This window comes from Branchiostoma belcheri, unplaced genomic scaffold (genome assembly GCF_001625305.1).
Source record: "Branchiostoma belcheri isolate BF01 breed outbred unplaced genomic scaffold, Haploidv18h27 scaffold11, whole genome shotgun sequence".
NCBI lineage: Eukaryota > Metazoa > Chordata > Leptocardii > Amphioxiformes > Branchiostomatidae > Branchiostoma > Branchiostoma belcheri.
In genome coordinates, this window is record NW_017802491.1 from 1,052,034 (window position 1) to 1,067,273 (window position 15,240).

Here is a 15,240-nt window from a genome sequence, read left to right on the forward strand (position 1 = left end):
CTGTTTTATTTCATGATTTCAGGCTGCAGAAGTTCAAGTTGAACATCGCCAACACCGTGATCTCCCAGGAGAACTCCAGCCTGCAGTCCATGGGCACCGACCAGCTCCTCGGCCTCTTCACTCTGGACGACAGGAAGGAGAGAGAGGAGGGAGGGAGGACAGCGGGGAAGGTGCAGGGACGTGCTGAGAGTGTGAAGGGTGTGTTGGAGGGACTTGGTGAGCTGTGGGACCAAGCACAGTATGAAACAGAATACGACCTGGGCAACTTTGTCCAGTCTCTAACCTGAGGCTCCAACTGGACAATGTGCAGTGCTTTTTTGGCAACAGTTGGCAAAGTACAAGTCAGAATATGATCAAGGCCACTTAATTTGCAAGGGCTCTAGAGATGTGATTACTGAACACTGTGCAGTAGTTTTTGGCAACACTTCAGAAATGGTCACCTAGATTTAGACAGAGTATAGTCTGGGCAACACAAATAATATCTGGAAACTGTGCAGTATCTTTTAGGTGACACCTTTAGGGTGTAGATGTTTGGAGTTTTTTTTTTCATCCACACAGGAGAGTTGTCACCCAGGTTAGTGCAGTAGAAAACGTGATTATGATCTGGGCAACATTGTGCAGTACTTTTTGGCAACACCTACAATGTATGTGGTAGTGCAGTTTTGCAATGCAAAAAGAAACCTTGCATAAGGGCCAAAATCATATTACAATGTATCAGATAGTACAGATACTGATATATGATAAAACAGGATGACCCCATTTATCTAGGTGTGGCCTACACTTCAGTATACAGTGTAGTTTTAGTCAGGAACTCTCAGCAGTACTGCTGACTCAGCAAATTTAGGGCTATATCTTTTGTGTGTACAAAAGGGCTTCATACATGTAACGATACATGTCACCTTATGTACATTGTACTTTTTGGGGAAAACTGTGCAAGAAGTTTGTACATGTACAATGTATGTTAGGGCCACACTTACAAGGTGGTTGAAGTGTAAATATTGTCATTTTATAGGGTCAGATGTATCACAATACAGCAAACTTACTATACTTGATATACTGTACTGTTAGTATTAAGACATTGTACAAAAGGCACTTTTGAAGTATAGAGTGTATAGCCCCCAACAGGGCCTTCCCAAGTTATGGCTTTTGGAAAATAGGGTGAATAATTTGCCAGACGAGTAACTGCAATTGCCAAATCAAACTTGTATGGTGGCCAAACTTCCCAAGATAGGCATATCATAATTATGAATTCTCCCCTTTTGGATAAATTTTCAATTTTTGGGCCAGCATTGTTAGTCTGGTGGAGACTATAATATTAAACTTAATATTACATGTATCCTTTGTTGGTGCTGCATAATTTTCTATGTGGAGCTCACCCAGGGATTAACCTAGTATATGATCATAGCTTCCACCAACAGAATTTAGAAACTCCTCCATCCAACATGAAAATCAAGGAAACTTTGATTGTCTTCAAGTTGATGGAAGCCAAGTGTTGTCAAGTTTTGTTTGTAACACCACAATTCTATTATTATCATAAAAGATGTTGGGAACAACTATGGAATGAAACTCCTGTTGTTATCTTTATGGCTATTATGCTGATACTTTGATAGATATGTATTTAATACTTTTTCTTCACCTCAATGAAGTTTTTAGCTTGTCTCTGTGTTCCTTTAATTCCAAACCCACACAGACAAATGACGAGACAACAAATTAAACTTACTCTACAAGGATTTTAATAGCTTTTTATAGATGGATGCTGTCATGCGCCTATGTCTGAAACAGCCTATGTCAAATCCTGGATATGATTACATAGTGTACATAATATGCTCATAAGAATACATTTCAGATCGCTGATAGTTACACTGTGATGTAACTAAGAAATCTTTAGGATAACACCATTGAATCTCAAATAACTCAAATCAAAATATATGATCACTGGCAGTAGATCAACTGAAATTCTATCCTGACAGTTCTGCATATAATAGAGCTTTCCCAACTAGTCCATTCATATATGTTGCATTGGGTGAGAAATTTTTACAAGGATGGCAGCCCTGTGTCAAGAAATACATACATGTAAGTGATGCACAGGCAATTAACAGGGAAGGTGAACAGCAACAAAAAAGGAACACAAAAAATACCCTTCTTGGACTTAGCTTAGATGCATTTCAAGAAATTCTGAATAAATTTGCCAGTGACTGTGTCAGTAATAATAACATGTCCATCTATTGCAGCAGTGAAGGTATCTGTATTACTAAGTATGATTTTACAGCAAGTCATGAAAGTGGGCATAGAATTGCATTTTCCTGTTCAAAACTGCAGCATTCAATGTCAGTCTTCAAGGGGCAGGAGTGGGGGAGGAAGGGGGTTATCATCTTGGGATTGGAAAGCATGTTGTCCAGCTGGCAAAACATAACCAGGTCATACTGATCAAGTTACAACTTTTACAAGAGAAAAGTAAGATTCTTTCTAATATAATACACAGATGGCAACACTAAATTACTTCAGTGGTTTTCCTACATCATCAGCTTATTACAATTAACAAGAACATACGTTTTATGCATTGAACATAAAAGTTAGAGTAATACAGTACAGAAACTCTAACATGACCCCTGACTGGGCTCACCTCTGAACCCTGACCAGGCTATGACCCCTAACCCCATCTTACAGTGAACACGGATATATTACAGTTCATTTGCATAGCCCTAAGGGAGACTTAAAGTGTACAGAAAAACGAAACATACCCTAAATTACATGTACATGTATTCCACAACAATGTTATATGTAATGATTAATAATTAAGTTAATGTACCCATAATACATCATGAAAAAAGCTGCTATGCTGTGTAAAATCCAATTCCCCTCACATTTGAACTGTTTCTATGTAGCCAGCACATGGATACAAAACGTCAGTCAGGCTATGGGCCAAGTCATATGTGGTGTCCTGTGCTGTCACTTGATTCAAAACAGCAGTGATGTTACAAAAAACAAACTTGGAGATGGTGTGTCACCGGCAGTTACAATTTGAATGATGTAGCACTGGTGATTGACAGAATCCTTCCAGCACTATTTTGCCCTGTTTGAATTGTATATTAACAACATCAACCAAGTCTAAGTTAGAGCTATTGTCATAACAGGTGACAACTCTTTTCATCACCAGCCAAACAATTAAATGTTTTCATCATGCCATTATGATTCTCTTCCTGAATAGGGCAGGGACAGCAGCTTCTAGTGGTCAGTCCGTATTAACTATAGGTCACTGTTTTGAAAGACATTAATGATTCAATCCCTCTATTTCCTAAACAGCAAGGCACACAGTGCTCTCTTCAGTAAAATTGACCTACATGTAGCAGAGGATAAGAGTTTTAGAATCTTCCAAACCACTCAAGATGTGTCTTCCATTCCACAAACTGGCAAATAGGAAAATCTTATTTAAGAAAGAAGCAGGATAGGGCATTGGAACCCAGAAATGACTTACTTTCAGTACCTGCTTTCAGTTTGGGAGCGTGCATGACACAATGCAGTGTGTGTATACAATAATGTGGAATGCATACATGTCTATGCCACTGTGTATGCATGGGTACAGTATAGCATTTGATCACATTCGTAAGAAACATGCAATTTGATCCTTTCCATAGTCTTAGCTTCAAACTATCATGCCAGAACAATGAGTACAACTAACACCAGGATTTTTTTAGTCACTGACTAGAACCTATAAAATTCCACATGATTTTGCTAAGTGAACCTGAATGTCAGGAATATCGAAGAAGATTTTACGCGATAAAATTCATAAAATTGTGAAACTTAGATGTTATTGATTTTGATTTGCAAACAGCACAAAGTGAATGTCCTTAAAACTGCAGATTGATCCTCTGTTTTTATAAGTCTGTGTAACCATGCAAGGTTTACAAGTAAAATATTTCTGAACAAAAACTAGCACTTGAATCATTTTCCACACTTTTTTGTCAAGGAAAAGAATCAAAAGTTTGAACCTGCGCCAACCTTTCAAAGACCTGAAATGTATACTATATAACATGTCCTCTGGACTAGTCCATTTCAATAGAGGAGGAGACGGCCAGACATTTCCTGATCTGAAATTGATTCCATACCATGCCCCCTAAACTCCATTCTAATTTGTACAAAATGCTCTTCTTTAAACACATGAAAAATCCAGGTTTTTCACCCTTTTGAAATGAGTGAGCCCTCTTTTAATGAAACTAAAGCTACGTGTACCTGTTATAATGATGATGTCTTTAGTATATCACTTTTACTAAACATTTGAACAGAAAATTCTACAGATAAGTCATGGCTATTCTAACCATGTAAACTTTAAGAAATACAATCATCAAAAAAAAAGTTCACATCAATTGAAGATTATTATTATAGTAAATGCAGAAATTACTGTACAACTTAGCTGTACAAACTGTTAAATCTGTCTAGCAAACCACCCCTGACCCAGCAATGGCAAAGCCTGATCTCCCCTAAGCCAACAATGGTGCAACCTGGCCTCCCCCAACCCTGGGGAGGTTGGAATCATCCACAATATAACTTGTGCTCAAGATAAATTTCTTTAAATATCGCGATATTAGACTTTCAGAAGCTGGCACTGTGAGAAACTGCTAAGAATCATTTGATTAGATATGATAGAGTCACGGCAATGTCTCTTCAACAAAGTTACTTGTTTCTGTCACTCCTCAAAATGAGAGGAAAAGAACAAAAACTTGAGAAAAGTGCAGGCATCTTATACTGTAGGTTTAAAAGCCTTCAACACAATTCCAGGATAAGTTAAGACTGGAATGTAGTCTGTGACTCTTAGTTTGTCCTAGTTAGCTCTCATTCTTGTCAAAGTCAGTTTTCATCTGAAGAAACAAGCAATGTTGTTGGAGTGAATATAGAAGAAAAAGCATGGATTGAACCACATTGTGTGGGAGAGAGGGGGGGTACAGTGTAGGAGGAGGAGGGATCTAACTGAGCTCCTGTACATAAGGGGCAGGGAACATCCCCGTTTCTCCGTGGCACTGTCCCTTCCACCAGTTTGCGTCGCTCTTATCCATTACTGAGATGATGTCTCCTTTCCGGAACCGTAGCTCACCAGCTTCCTGTGGATTGAAGTCAAACTTGGCCTGGACTTTCAGTTCCTGCTGGGAAACACAACAACATCAGGATCTGACATTTTTTTGCCTTCAAAAACCTTTCAGAAATTTTGACAAAGCTGCTCCCTGCAGTTCAAAAAGCTGATGGAGGGCCTAAACCTATACCACTTCTTTACAACACCAATAGCTATCTATCAAATGATGACCTGAAAAGTATATCTAGAACAAAATATGAAAACAATTCTGCTGCAATACCATAGAAGGCTGCTAGGAGGTCCATAGCTGAACCTACCCTTCATTTTGCCCACAGCTACTAACATACCAGCTATCGTGTGAGTTCATCCAGAATGTTCTGTTACCTTTTTCGTCTCCATGTCCTTCAGAAAGATGGTTTGTGTTCTGCTGACCGAGGATGACCGGTGATACTCTACTAGCTCGTTCAGTGAGTTGAATTTGACAACCCAGAGAAAGTACTTCCCCGCCCCGTCCCTAAGAACTTTGAAGTGTTGCACTTCCTTGTGAAACCTGTAGGGGGACAAGAAGTGCCAACATGAACGTGAACCAATGGAACCTCAGGTAACCAAATCTCTGGCAGTCATCCTTTTGGACTTTATGTCAATCTCTAGGCGCCCAAATGGAACACAGCAGCCATTTTCATCATCATCATCACCTGTTGTTCTTAAAGACAGTAAAGGCCAAATATTTAGCAGAAAACCATCATAATGTTCAACAAGATCAGTTAAAAATTCTCCTGAGTGCTTATTCTGAACACTATATCAAAATTTGAAACATTAATTTCAAGATAAAGAAATATCTTACTTGACTGAAAGTGAAAAGTCACCCGGCGAACTCTCGCTTTCCCGTATCAAGAAGGCACCGTCCATCTCCTGTTTCATTAGTCTCTCCTCCGCCATCTGTCTGCTAATTTTGCCGTGGAACCACCTGGACAAACAAACAAACAATTGGTAAACACAACAGTGGGTATGGGTATAGTTCCTGCATGCAATTTCTTTAAAAAAACTCAAAACCATATTTCTGCAATGTTGTACATGTAACACCTTATATAAGAATGGAGATGTGAGCAACAATAGACAAAACACCAGTATTGGATGGTCTTCTGGTCCTTTCTTCATTTATACCAGGGGAAATAAGGTCTGAGAAAATTTAGAAACACTCATAATTTAAGTGTATTCTTCTCTTCAAAGGGCAACCATTTCGGGGCTTGAAATACCAACTTACTGCATATGCAGGTTATAGGTACTAGTAATATGTAGGTAAAATTGGAGCTGAGCAGGTATTTCTGAACGGTCTATCTGAACGGATCCCTGCATTTTGTAATTTCTCTGGGATGGCAACCATAGAATGGAAGCTGTACAGCCTAAGTGCAAACCAATCGGACTGCCAAGTTATTCTGGGGATAGCCTCACAAGACAAGGTCATTTCAAAATCTGCGACTGAATATATAGGAATGAATACACAAGTCTGAAATGGTTTATTCAATATTGCTATAACTGTATTACATATATTGTTACATTTTGTATCACACAAATCATTTGTTTGTTCTCAATTTGACCTAAAGGAAAATCTAATCAAGTGCTACAGATAAGGCCATTATGCTTCGCTTGTAGAATGTCATTACTGAAAGCCATTATCCTCTCTAAGCTGATTAGGTTCTTAACGAATGATCAATACTGGCTTCTGTCGGGGGTAATGGAATGGGACAGACACACGGCTGAGTTACTGTGAAGTCTACTGTGCTATTCTAAATGGTCGAGTTCAAATGAACCGTACTTTAGTGATTAGGGAAAGGAACTTCTTATAAAACACAGGTCAGTCGTGGTTGACCTTTGGGTAGATAAACTTCAATTCTACATTTATAAATGTTATTCAGGCATCTTATTTTTCTCAGCCCACAAAAGATTTATTTCCTTATGTTTCAGACATTTCAAAATGAAAATGAAACAAAAGGTCAAGATAAAAACAGATGGCTAAAAGAACTTAAACCTTACTTACACTTCACTACATTCTACATTCCAGTCATATTAGGTACTTATTCATTTCATCATGAGATGGCCAAGGTTGCTCCTTGAACTTGTAAAACTTGATTTCCAGGCAGTTTTGGCATATACAGGACAAGATATGTTAATGCTGTATTCAGCCATTATTCAGTCATATTCAGTCAAATAAAATCCAATATGTCAAAACAAGCTGAATTTTTTACTGCATATCCAAGGTACAGACTTTCATGTTTATCTTCCAAAATGATAATGATAATCTTCCAATATTACAGTAAGATAAGAGTCTGAATGTGATATCAAGTAAATTATTTTTTCTACCCATAACCACTGAGCCAATCAAACAGACATGGCCTGACCCTGTACACATCCAACCTCTCCCCTACATCAGACTAAACACACCAGCTCCGCTCTGTCTCCATATGGATTGGAACGTCTATTTCTGTGTCTGCAAAACCTGAAATAGATGCTCTAAACTTGACCTCTCACTGCACTGCTGACCTGACTAATGCCCTTAAAACTCCGCATCAGAGATGTAAAACTTAATGAAGTAAAACAACAAGAACTCGTGAGCTAAAGAGCCACAGAGGCCCCTGGCACGAGCTTCATCAATCAATACAATTCACTGGTTCTTGGTCAACTCAACTTTAGTGTTGGTGCCAGAGAGGATATTATTAGGACTGCAAAGGTAAAATCTGCTGATTCTGACAAATTCTGAAGATGTAAACAGATAGTATACAAACATGCAAATGCTGCTAAAATTCTGCCACCCACACATTTACTTTAACACAAAGTGCCGGCTTGCAACCTGTGATTTGTGAGGACATGCTGAAATTGTAGACTTACGATTTCAACACCTGTAATTTTGTTGGCCTGATTTAACCAGCACCCAGTACAGGTGTTGGAAACCACCATGGAAGAATGTTAACAATAAGCCGAGTGGTGTAACTTTTGCTTACAGTAAGATATGGATTCTACACTTATAATTATTGAACTGCTTAGTTAAGAACTACCCAGTATCATATTCTCTGACCCTGATCTCTTACCACAATCATGACCTCTTACTCTTAGTCAATGAAATAAAGCAGCCAGCAGGCCAATAATACTTCATGAATAAACAAACCAAATTCATATGATTATGGGTCTCAGACTCAGAGTAATACTGCTGAATTCTGACCAACAGAAAAACAGTGTTTAATTTCATGAAGACAATCTACTTGTTAGATTCAAGTTTTTATCCCTGCCCCGTTTTCATTTTTCATGCTCAACTCTTGCTTTTTTATGGCTCTTCAAAACGTCTGAGACAAAAAAAAACATTTTGTATTGGTGTGACTTTAATTTTTAAACAAAAAATAAAAAAAACATGTTTGGGACTGTTTGTGGGATAGAAAACAGTTTTAAAAAAGGTAATGACGATACATACATAATTGAATGTACATGAAGAAGTTTTCCAAGAATTCATAATACATGTACCAGGACAGTAATCAGATCCCTGCACGAACTACTGTGTGTGACAATAGAAATTCGACCCCCAGAGCGACAGAGTCGGAAATTTCTTTCTTGTCATCTGCCCCTCAGGAGCAGGTGGAATGTGATTATGTTTTTATGTTTGATGCAGATTACAGCAGTATAATGTAATATGCTGCTGAGTCATCCTGTCCATACACAAAGGGCAAGGTTGGTCAGGGTTCAAAATATTGGGCACATATCATCAAGCACTTTTGTATATCCAAAATTGAAGCTGTTTACCTATTTTTTTTAGTCTTATACCTGTACGAAGGCACAGGTCTCCCCACAATTTTCAAAATAATGTTAGGCAGCCCAACAATTCAGTTGTTTCAATATTAACATTTGTCAGCTGCTACAGTCGCAGGTAGTGTTCAGCTCTGTATCATTACATGTTTATTTCATATCAAAACTCAGGCCTTCCAGACAAAAAAGATCACTTGTCTTGCTGCAGGTGAAGCATCTTTGAATCTCACATAGACTTGTTTGAAACAGACAAATACTCCATTTCACACTTCGGTTCGGACATGCCATGTGATAAATGTACTGGTTGTTGTGCCAGTCCAAAAACCAGTTCATGGACAATTCAGTTTGTTTTGGACCTGTCCAAGACAGACGTACGTGGCGCTAGATTTGTATTCTAAGACATTGCAGGAAGACAAGAAGACAATCATCTGTACACCTGCCTCTGGGCTATACATTCTTCACAAGTTACTGACCTGTCTATAGAAACACAATCTCATACAGTAACACTCACTCATATGCTACACAGGTGTCTGCTTGAACCTTATCACACTGAAGTAACCATTTGGCTAGCAATTCCAGTTGTAGTACATGTTTAGGAAGCATGGAGAAAATCTGGCTATTGGAGTTTCATTTCAGACATTTTAGGATAACAAAATTTTCCTTGAAAACATAATGCACAAATCTTGTCCTAAATTACTTTGCTTCATGAGAAATATCTGTTAAATGTAGGGATGGAACAGTTTCTGGAAATGAATACGGGACTACTAGTACTATACTACTATACTTGAATTGATAAGTGCTCCTGGGCATATTGTGAAAGATGCACTGTCATTTTCAGATTTGCTGTGAGTCAAACCTCAAAGTTTTGGCTTATATCCCAGTTGTGCATTAGACGTGATGCGGAGGAAACAAAAGAGGAAACATGACAGAAAATGTGTTTTCCCCCAGTTACATAGACATGCGTCAGAGGAAACTCAACTTCTGCTCCAGCTCTACAATAAGGAATACAACATTTTGGCTCTCAGTCAAACAAAATTTCAGTTTTTTTAACTAAATCGTGATCATTTTATCATTCCATCATATGCTGATATGTGCTGCTATTAAAATACTGATCAAGTAAAATCTTAGTACTACTAGTATTCTATACGAATATGTAAACACACAGTAGTTTGATATAGTACATAGAAATTAAATTGAAATACAGTATACTTACTCATGTGGCTTCATCTGTATGTAGTTCTTGGGTACGAACCCCTCCTTGCCATTCTGCTCTGCTTTATACCAGTTCTGGTCATATTCTAGGTTCAGAATCTGAAAAGTTCAACACAGTTGCATTGATGTTTAAGCCAAACTAATTAATGATATCAAATAAAACAATTGTCAACACATGAGCTTTCCTGTATTTCTCAAACACCTCACAAGTAACACATGTCTGGATTCAATCAATGGTCAAACATCTGTCACACCATCATATTCATAGTACAGAATATGGTCTCTGCATTTAGATCTAACCGCCTTCAAGCAATGGTATACATAAATTGTGTTGGATCAGCAGTGTGAAAGTGTGACATTTTTGGCTTAGCAGATTGCCATAAGAAGATGAGTGGCATTACAGTAACTGCATACCCACAAAGAAAGAGCCTTACTGTGCACACAGTATCCTTACATGTACTTCTTTATCCAAGATTATGTGACATAATGTCTGACACTGACTCTCTCAGGACAGCAGAACTGGATATGGTAAAAGTTCAAACACACACTACTGTGTCCTGAGCTTAGCTTGGTTTGGTCATATCTCACAGCTGACATTCACACACTTGTCAACAAAATCTACTTCTAGTCACTGTAATCATTTTAATTTGCTGGTCCTTAGCTCATAAAAAATGCTGAAAATTAACACTAAAACATACTAGTAATCTTCAAAGGGAAAGTCTGTACCTAAGGTACATTGGTATATACAGTTTCAGGGAGGAAATAAAGTCAGAGCAAAGTTTTCCAGTCTTCTCTTTTCCTGACTATCAGTATCATTATCTAATATTTGTATGAAAACCACAGAAATTATATATTGGTATGGCTGTGTGTCCAGTTTTGGTTCTCACAGCTGGGTAGATGGTCTGACACTCAACCAACCATCTCTCAAACCTACTCCTGACATACCTCCTACATTATTCATACAAATGACTTGTACGTAACAAATTTTACACATCTCAATTATGCAGCAGGTATTCCATTACTACCCTGATATCAGATCGTGTGATGTTCCTGTTAATGTTATGTTCCCTCCAGGTTCAAGTCTGAAGAATGCAGTAAATACCCAGGAGGCTTAGCACCTGCCCTGGCAAATTGTTATTAACAGTTCTTCTTCTTCAGTTAAACTTAAAGGTCCGCTGGGACGACAATATGTGTGTATCTATGTTCAAAGTCTTGGGTAGAAGTAACCTTGCTTCTGGGACTGACAGACATCGGCAAGAACGGTTGAACCTGAGCTCCTTATGATTTCTAGATCCTTAAGATTTGAAATTAAAATGGACTGTGACCACATGCAACCTGCAGAGACAAGCCATTTCACTAAGCAACTTGGAACGGTTGAACCTGAGCTCCTTATGATTTCTAGATCCTTAAGATTTGAAATTAAAATGGACTGTGACCACATGCAACCTGCAGAGACAAGCCATTTCACTAAGCAACTTGGAATTCGATAAGCTAAATAATTCAGGCTTAGTATGTAACAAATCATACTGTACATTTCTTGGAGCTTGGTAAGCTCACCAACTTGGAATTTGGTAGGCTAGATAATACAGGCTTAGAGTAATAAATCATAGATTGCACAGTAGATCTATAGAAAGACTTCTTCATTTTTCTCCCTGCAGCACAAATAAGTGGCCAGTAGTGCCTGTATGTCTGTTAGAGGAATACATGACAAACTGACACATGTGAGATCTGTCTACTATTTTAGCCCTGCACCTGTTCCTACTGTTGGCACTTGATGCCTTCTGCAGAAGTGGGCAGACACAGGCACATAACATGTTACATGCATATTGTCAATGTGGCATTCAAACAATATTACATACATACAAAAGAACACTCAACAAGGCCATGAAGAGTACTTACAAGGCCTTCAAGCCTTGCAGTGATATAATAAATTGGTTATCATCAATCCATTAAGTTTTCATTTGGTACAAATGAAAGTAAACAATACAAACTGATAATGTTAATGTAACATTATTTACTCTCTTTAGAAAGTGAAGTAAAAAGTAAACTTTGAGTATACCATGACAAAATCTCTTCTTTGAGTATACCATGACAAATCTCTTCTTTGAGTATACCATGACAAAATCTCTTCTTTGAACATACCAGTGACAAAATCTCTTCCGACTAACCATGGCATGTCATGCATACAGAAGGAAAGTTGTTCATGGTGTTATTGGCTTTATATAGTTTTAGGGGTGACGGAGAAAAGATCATTACTTTTAGTTTTAGCATAATCCGGTTGAATACGACATATTTGTCACACCTGACACAGTCACACACAACCACATCATGACACGATCTTCTACACATTATGCAACACACATGTATGACTCATAATGCTTGTGATCACCAGCTTTCTATTAACAACCACAAACTCATCTACCGTATCCAGAATAACAAGTTACAAGGTCAAATAGCATTAGCAGCAGATCTGGTACAGCTTTTCTGTCACATTAAAACTAAAACATGCTGACATTAATTCAATATAAAAGAGCAGTAGGCATGACGTCGGTGCACAAGTATGTTGGTTGTAATGTATGCAGGCTTTCAACTTTTCTAGTAAGCACACAGGGCGAGACTCACTGTCAGTCCTTATTCTTTGCCGGATAACGTGCATGTACACATATGTCTAGTACTACTGACAGATTAACCTTCTGTCTGCTGCCCTATACTGTAACAAACTACAACATTGGCGCCATATGGTTGCCTCAGCAGGTTGAGGGTTAAAGGTGACAGGATAATTTACTTCCCCCACCCACAGGGCACAGCTACATTGTTCTCTGGTTCTTCGAACTCTGGACCTTTAGCTTGCAGGTCAGAGCGCTGAACATGCAATATTCTAGACACAATAGAAATAGCAACTGTTACATTAATGTGGACTTCAGAAATGTAAAGAAAAGACAATAAGATTGTTAAGTTCTGTTTGCCTCGTACCAATTTCATGTGCTTATTTCTAGTTCTTACATTTGCTCAGAACTAATGACATACTAGCAAGAATGACAAAATACATATACAGAAGCAGCCAACATTTTCGAAACCCAGCTGAACTAGACAACTAGTGCAGCTGAACATTCATTCAAAATAATCACAGAATTTAGAATTAGAAAGACAAAATATCACATGCCTCAAACCATCAACATTTTCTCATCCCAGGGGTGTTTACAGAATACAGACACTTGAAAAGTGGCTAGTGCTGGCCGATTTAACCTCTTCATGAATAAACAAAAGAAAACACAAGCAAATTGATCACAAGATGGTTGATAAATAGGGCAGATGTTTCTGCTGAGGGAACCATGATAAACATAACAATCTATCCATCACACTACATGTCTATTCAACTATCTAGACTACAATGGCTTTTTCTAATATTATGACAGTAAATGGCATCACCTACAGACCCAAAACAACACAGAATAAACAACACCAACTGAATAGTCTACCTTGATTGAATGACATTATGTGCTAAATTTTTCTGCCTGTTCATGATATTGTTTGGCCATTGCCACCAAAAGCATTTTTTTCCATGATGTGTTGTTAGATCTGAAACTGTGCCCACTTGAAAAACGATTTGCCAAAGTTGAGTGGTGTAAGAACCAAGAAGTCTGAACAATGAATAAACAATGATAAAACAAATGTAAACACATAATTCAATATGTTACAAAGCATAATTAAGATAACACTTATGTGTCTATGGTTAACCTTCCAACCTGCAACAGTTTAATTTAACATCCAAATATCCTCCCACGGCCTCTATGTAATATGTTTCTCTATTAGACTATCCGCAAACCACTGGCACAGAGACAAGTATCAGTGTGTAAGGAGTATCTGATGTCTCTGGCACAAATATTTACATGTCTTGTTGCCTGTAGATGCGAGGAGCACTATATTGACACGTTTGGTTGGTGAGAGGGAGGGAGTAGATTTAGAGCAGTCAACACAAGTAATACATAGAAATACTGCAGGGAAAATAATTGACATATACCACATCTGATCATCACAAAATCATTACTATGAAATAATTTATTCCAAGGCATTGAGAAAACATTTCAAAGGAAATAACAATTAATTGGTGACAACAACTCATTGCACAATGGCTAAAAAAATAAGCAGCAGGGATGAAGAAATGATAAGATTTTCTCACCAAATTACAGATGTGTGTTTGTTTGTTACTACTAATACTAGTAAACTACTGGTATCTCATTGAGCGTTTCAAGTTGTTTATAACTGTTATCTACAGTGCCAAGCTTACCATAACAAGCCTCCCATGCACATCATTTGAATTCAATTAGCTACAGAAAAAACAAACTGCTTTCATCAACTTAACACTTCGTAATCAATCAAGTGGAATTGTTTGTTTGTTTATTGTTTACATGTGAATAGACAACGTGACAAAGGGTTTTCTTGGCAGACAAAACTCGGCACTCCACAGCTCCTCACAGTTGTCTGTTGTTCACCCTCCCCATCGATCCAGGAAGTGGGGAGGGCAAAATTTGTTCCCGCAACTTTTATTCTGACACCAAGCGTTAAATTTACGGGGTATCTAAACAGCAAGGGGCGTAGTATAAATCATAGAACCGTGTTATATACGCCAGCGGTGTCAACAGAGGGGTGAATGTCAATGTTAACGGCTGGAAAGCCTGTAAAATTTGCGGAAGTAAAAGAGGAGCTTACTCGTCAACACAACAGAACTGGACCCACAGTTCTGTGAAATACCAGGGAAATGTCGGTATGTTGGAGGTGACCAGGACTTGGGTTGGACCTTACCTTCAGTATGGAGCCCTTGGCGAAGCTCAGTTCGTCTTCTGCTGTGGCTTTAAAGTCATATTTCGCGATAGCTTCCATGGTTGGGACGACCACTTGGAGCCAAGTCTTTTTAATCTGGACCCGCACGACGAAGTGAAAAATGGACGGTGATCCGTATCTGTGGGGCCGACGGCACACGGCCAAACTTCCAGCGCAAACAACGCTTCCGACTCACACGGGAGATCCCAGACGTCCTTATATCCTTCCGAGGAACCCTGCAACTCCTCAAGAAGTGTGGTAAAGTCCAAGAAGTTTCCGAAAGTTGGGGAAAATCCAGTGCGATGAGGCCCGGAAATGAAGTGACTCCAACTCCCTTCCTCCAGATATGC

At 38.5% G+C, this 15,240-nt stretch overlaps 2 protein-coding genes across 5 annotated transcripts in view; one reads left to right on the top strand and one right to left on the bottom strand.

Annotated features, from left to right (window-relative positions):
- The window catches only part of LOC109483945 (TATA-binding protein-associated factor 172-like), a 29,724-nt gene extending 25,371 nt beyond the window's left edge, over positions 1-4,353 (top strand). Inside the window, exon 42 of the mRNA XM_019787094.1 lies at positions 23-4,353. Coding sequence (XP_019642653.1) covers positions 23-287 — 265 coding nt within the window. The 3' untranslated portion in view covers positions 288-4,353. The remainder of the gene's footprint in view (positions 1-22) is intronic.
- Positions 1,717-15,239, bottom strand: LOC109483807 (growth factor receptor-bound protein 2-like). 4 transcript variants are annotated; one of them, XM_019786968.1, is made up of 5 exons: positions 14,873-15,239; positions 10,071-10,168; positions 5,910-6,032; positions 5,450-5,615; positions 1,717-5,135 (listed from the first exon to the last, which is right to left on the bottom strand). In XM_019786968.1, the coding sequence occupies exons 1-5, from the start codon at positions 14,948-14,950 to the stop codon at positions 4,962-4,964; spliced, it is 639 nt and encodes a 212-aa protein (XP_019642527.1). In that variant the 5' UTR covers positions 14,951-15,239; the 3' UTR covers positions 1,717-4,961. The 4 variants fall into 4 exon arrangements, with proteins under 4 accessions (XP_019642527.1, XP_019642516.1, XP_019642507.1 ...); XM_019786957.1 differs by having other exon boundaries at positions 1,717-5,138; XM_019786948.1 differs by lacking the exon at positions 14,873-15,239 and adding an exon at positions 13,240-13,263.
- Between the last annotated feature and the right edge of the window lies 1 nt (position 15,240).

Excerpts from the sequence above, each read along its gene's own strand:
- LOC109483807 (XM_019786957.1), bottom strand. The coding sequence starts at position 14,950 with ATGGAAGCTATCGCGAAATATGACTTTAAAGCCACAGCAGAAGACGAA. Across the intron at positions 10,169-14,872 it reads CCAAGGGCTCCATACTGAAG|ATTCTGAACCTAGAATATGA; the intron begins GTAAGGTCCAAC and ends TGAACTTTTCAG. Across the intron at positions 5,139-5,449 it reads AGGACATGGAGACGAAAAAG|CAGGAACTGAAAGTCCAGGC; the intron begins GTAACAGAACAT and ends TGTGTTTCCCAG.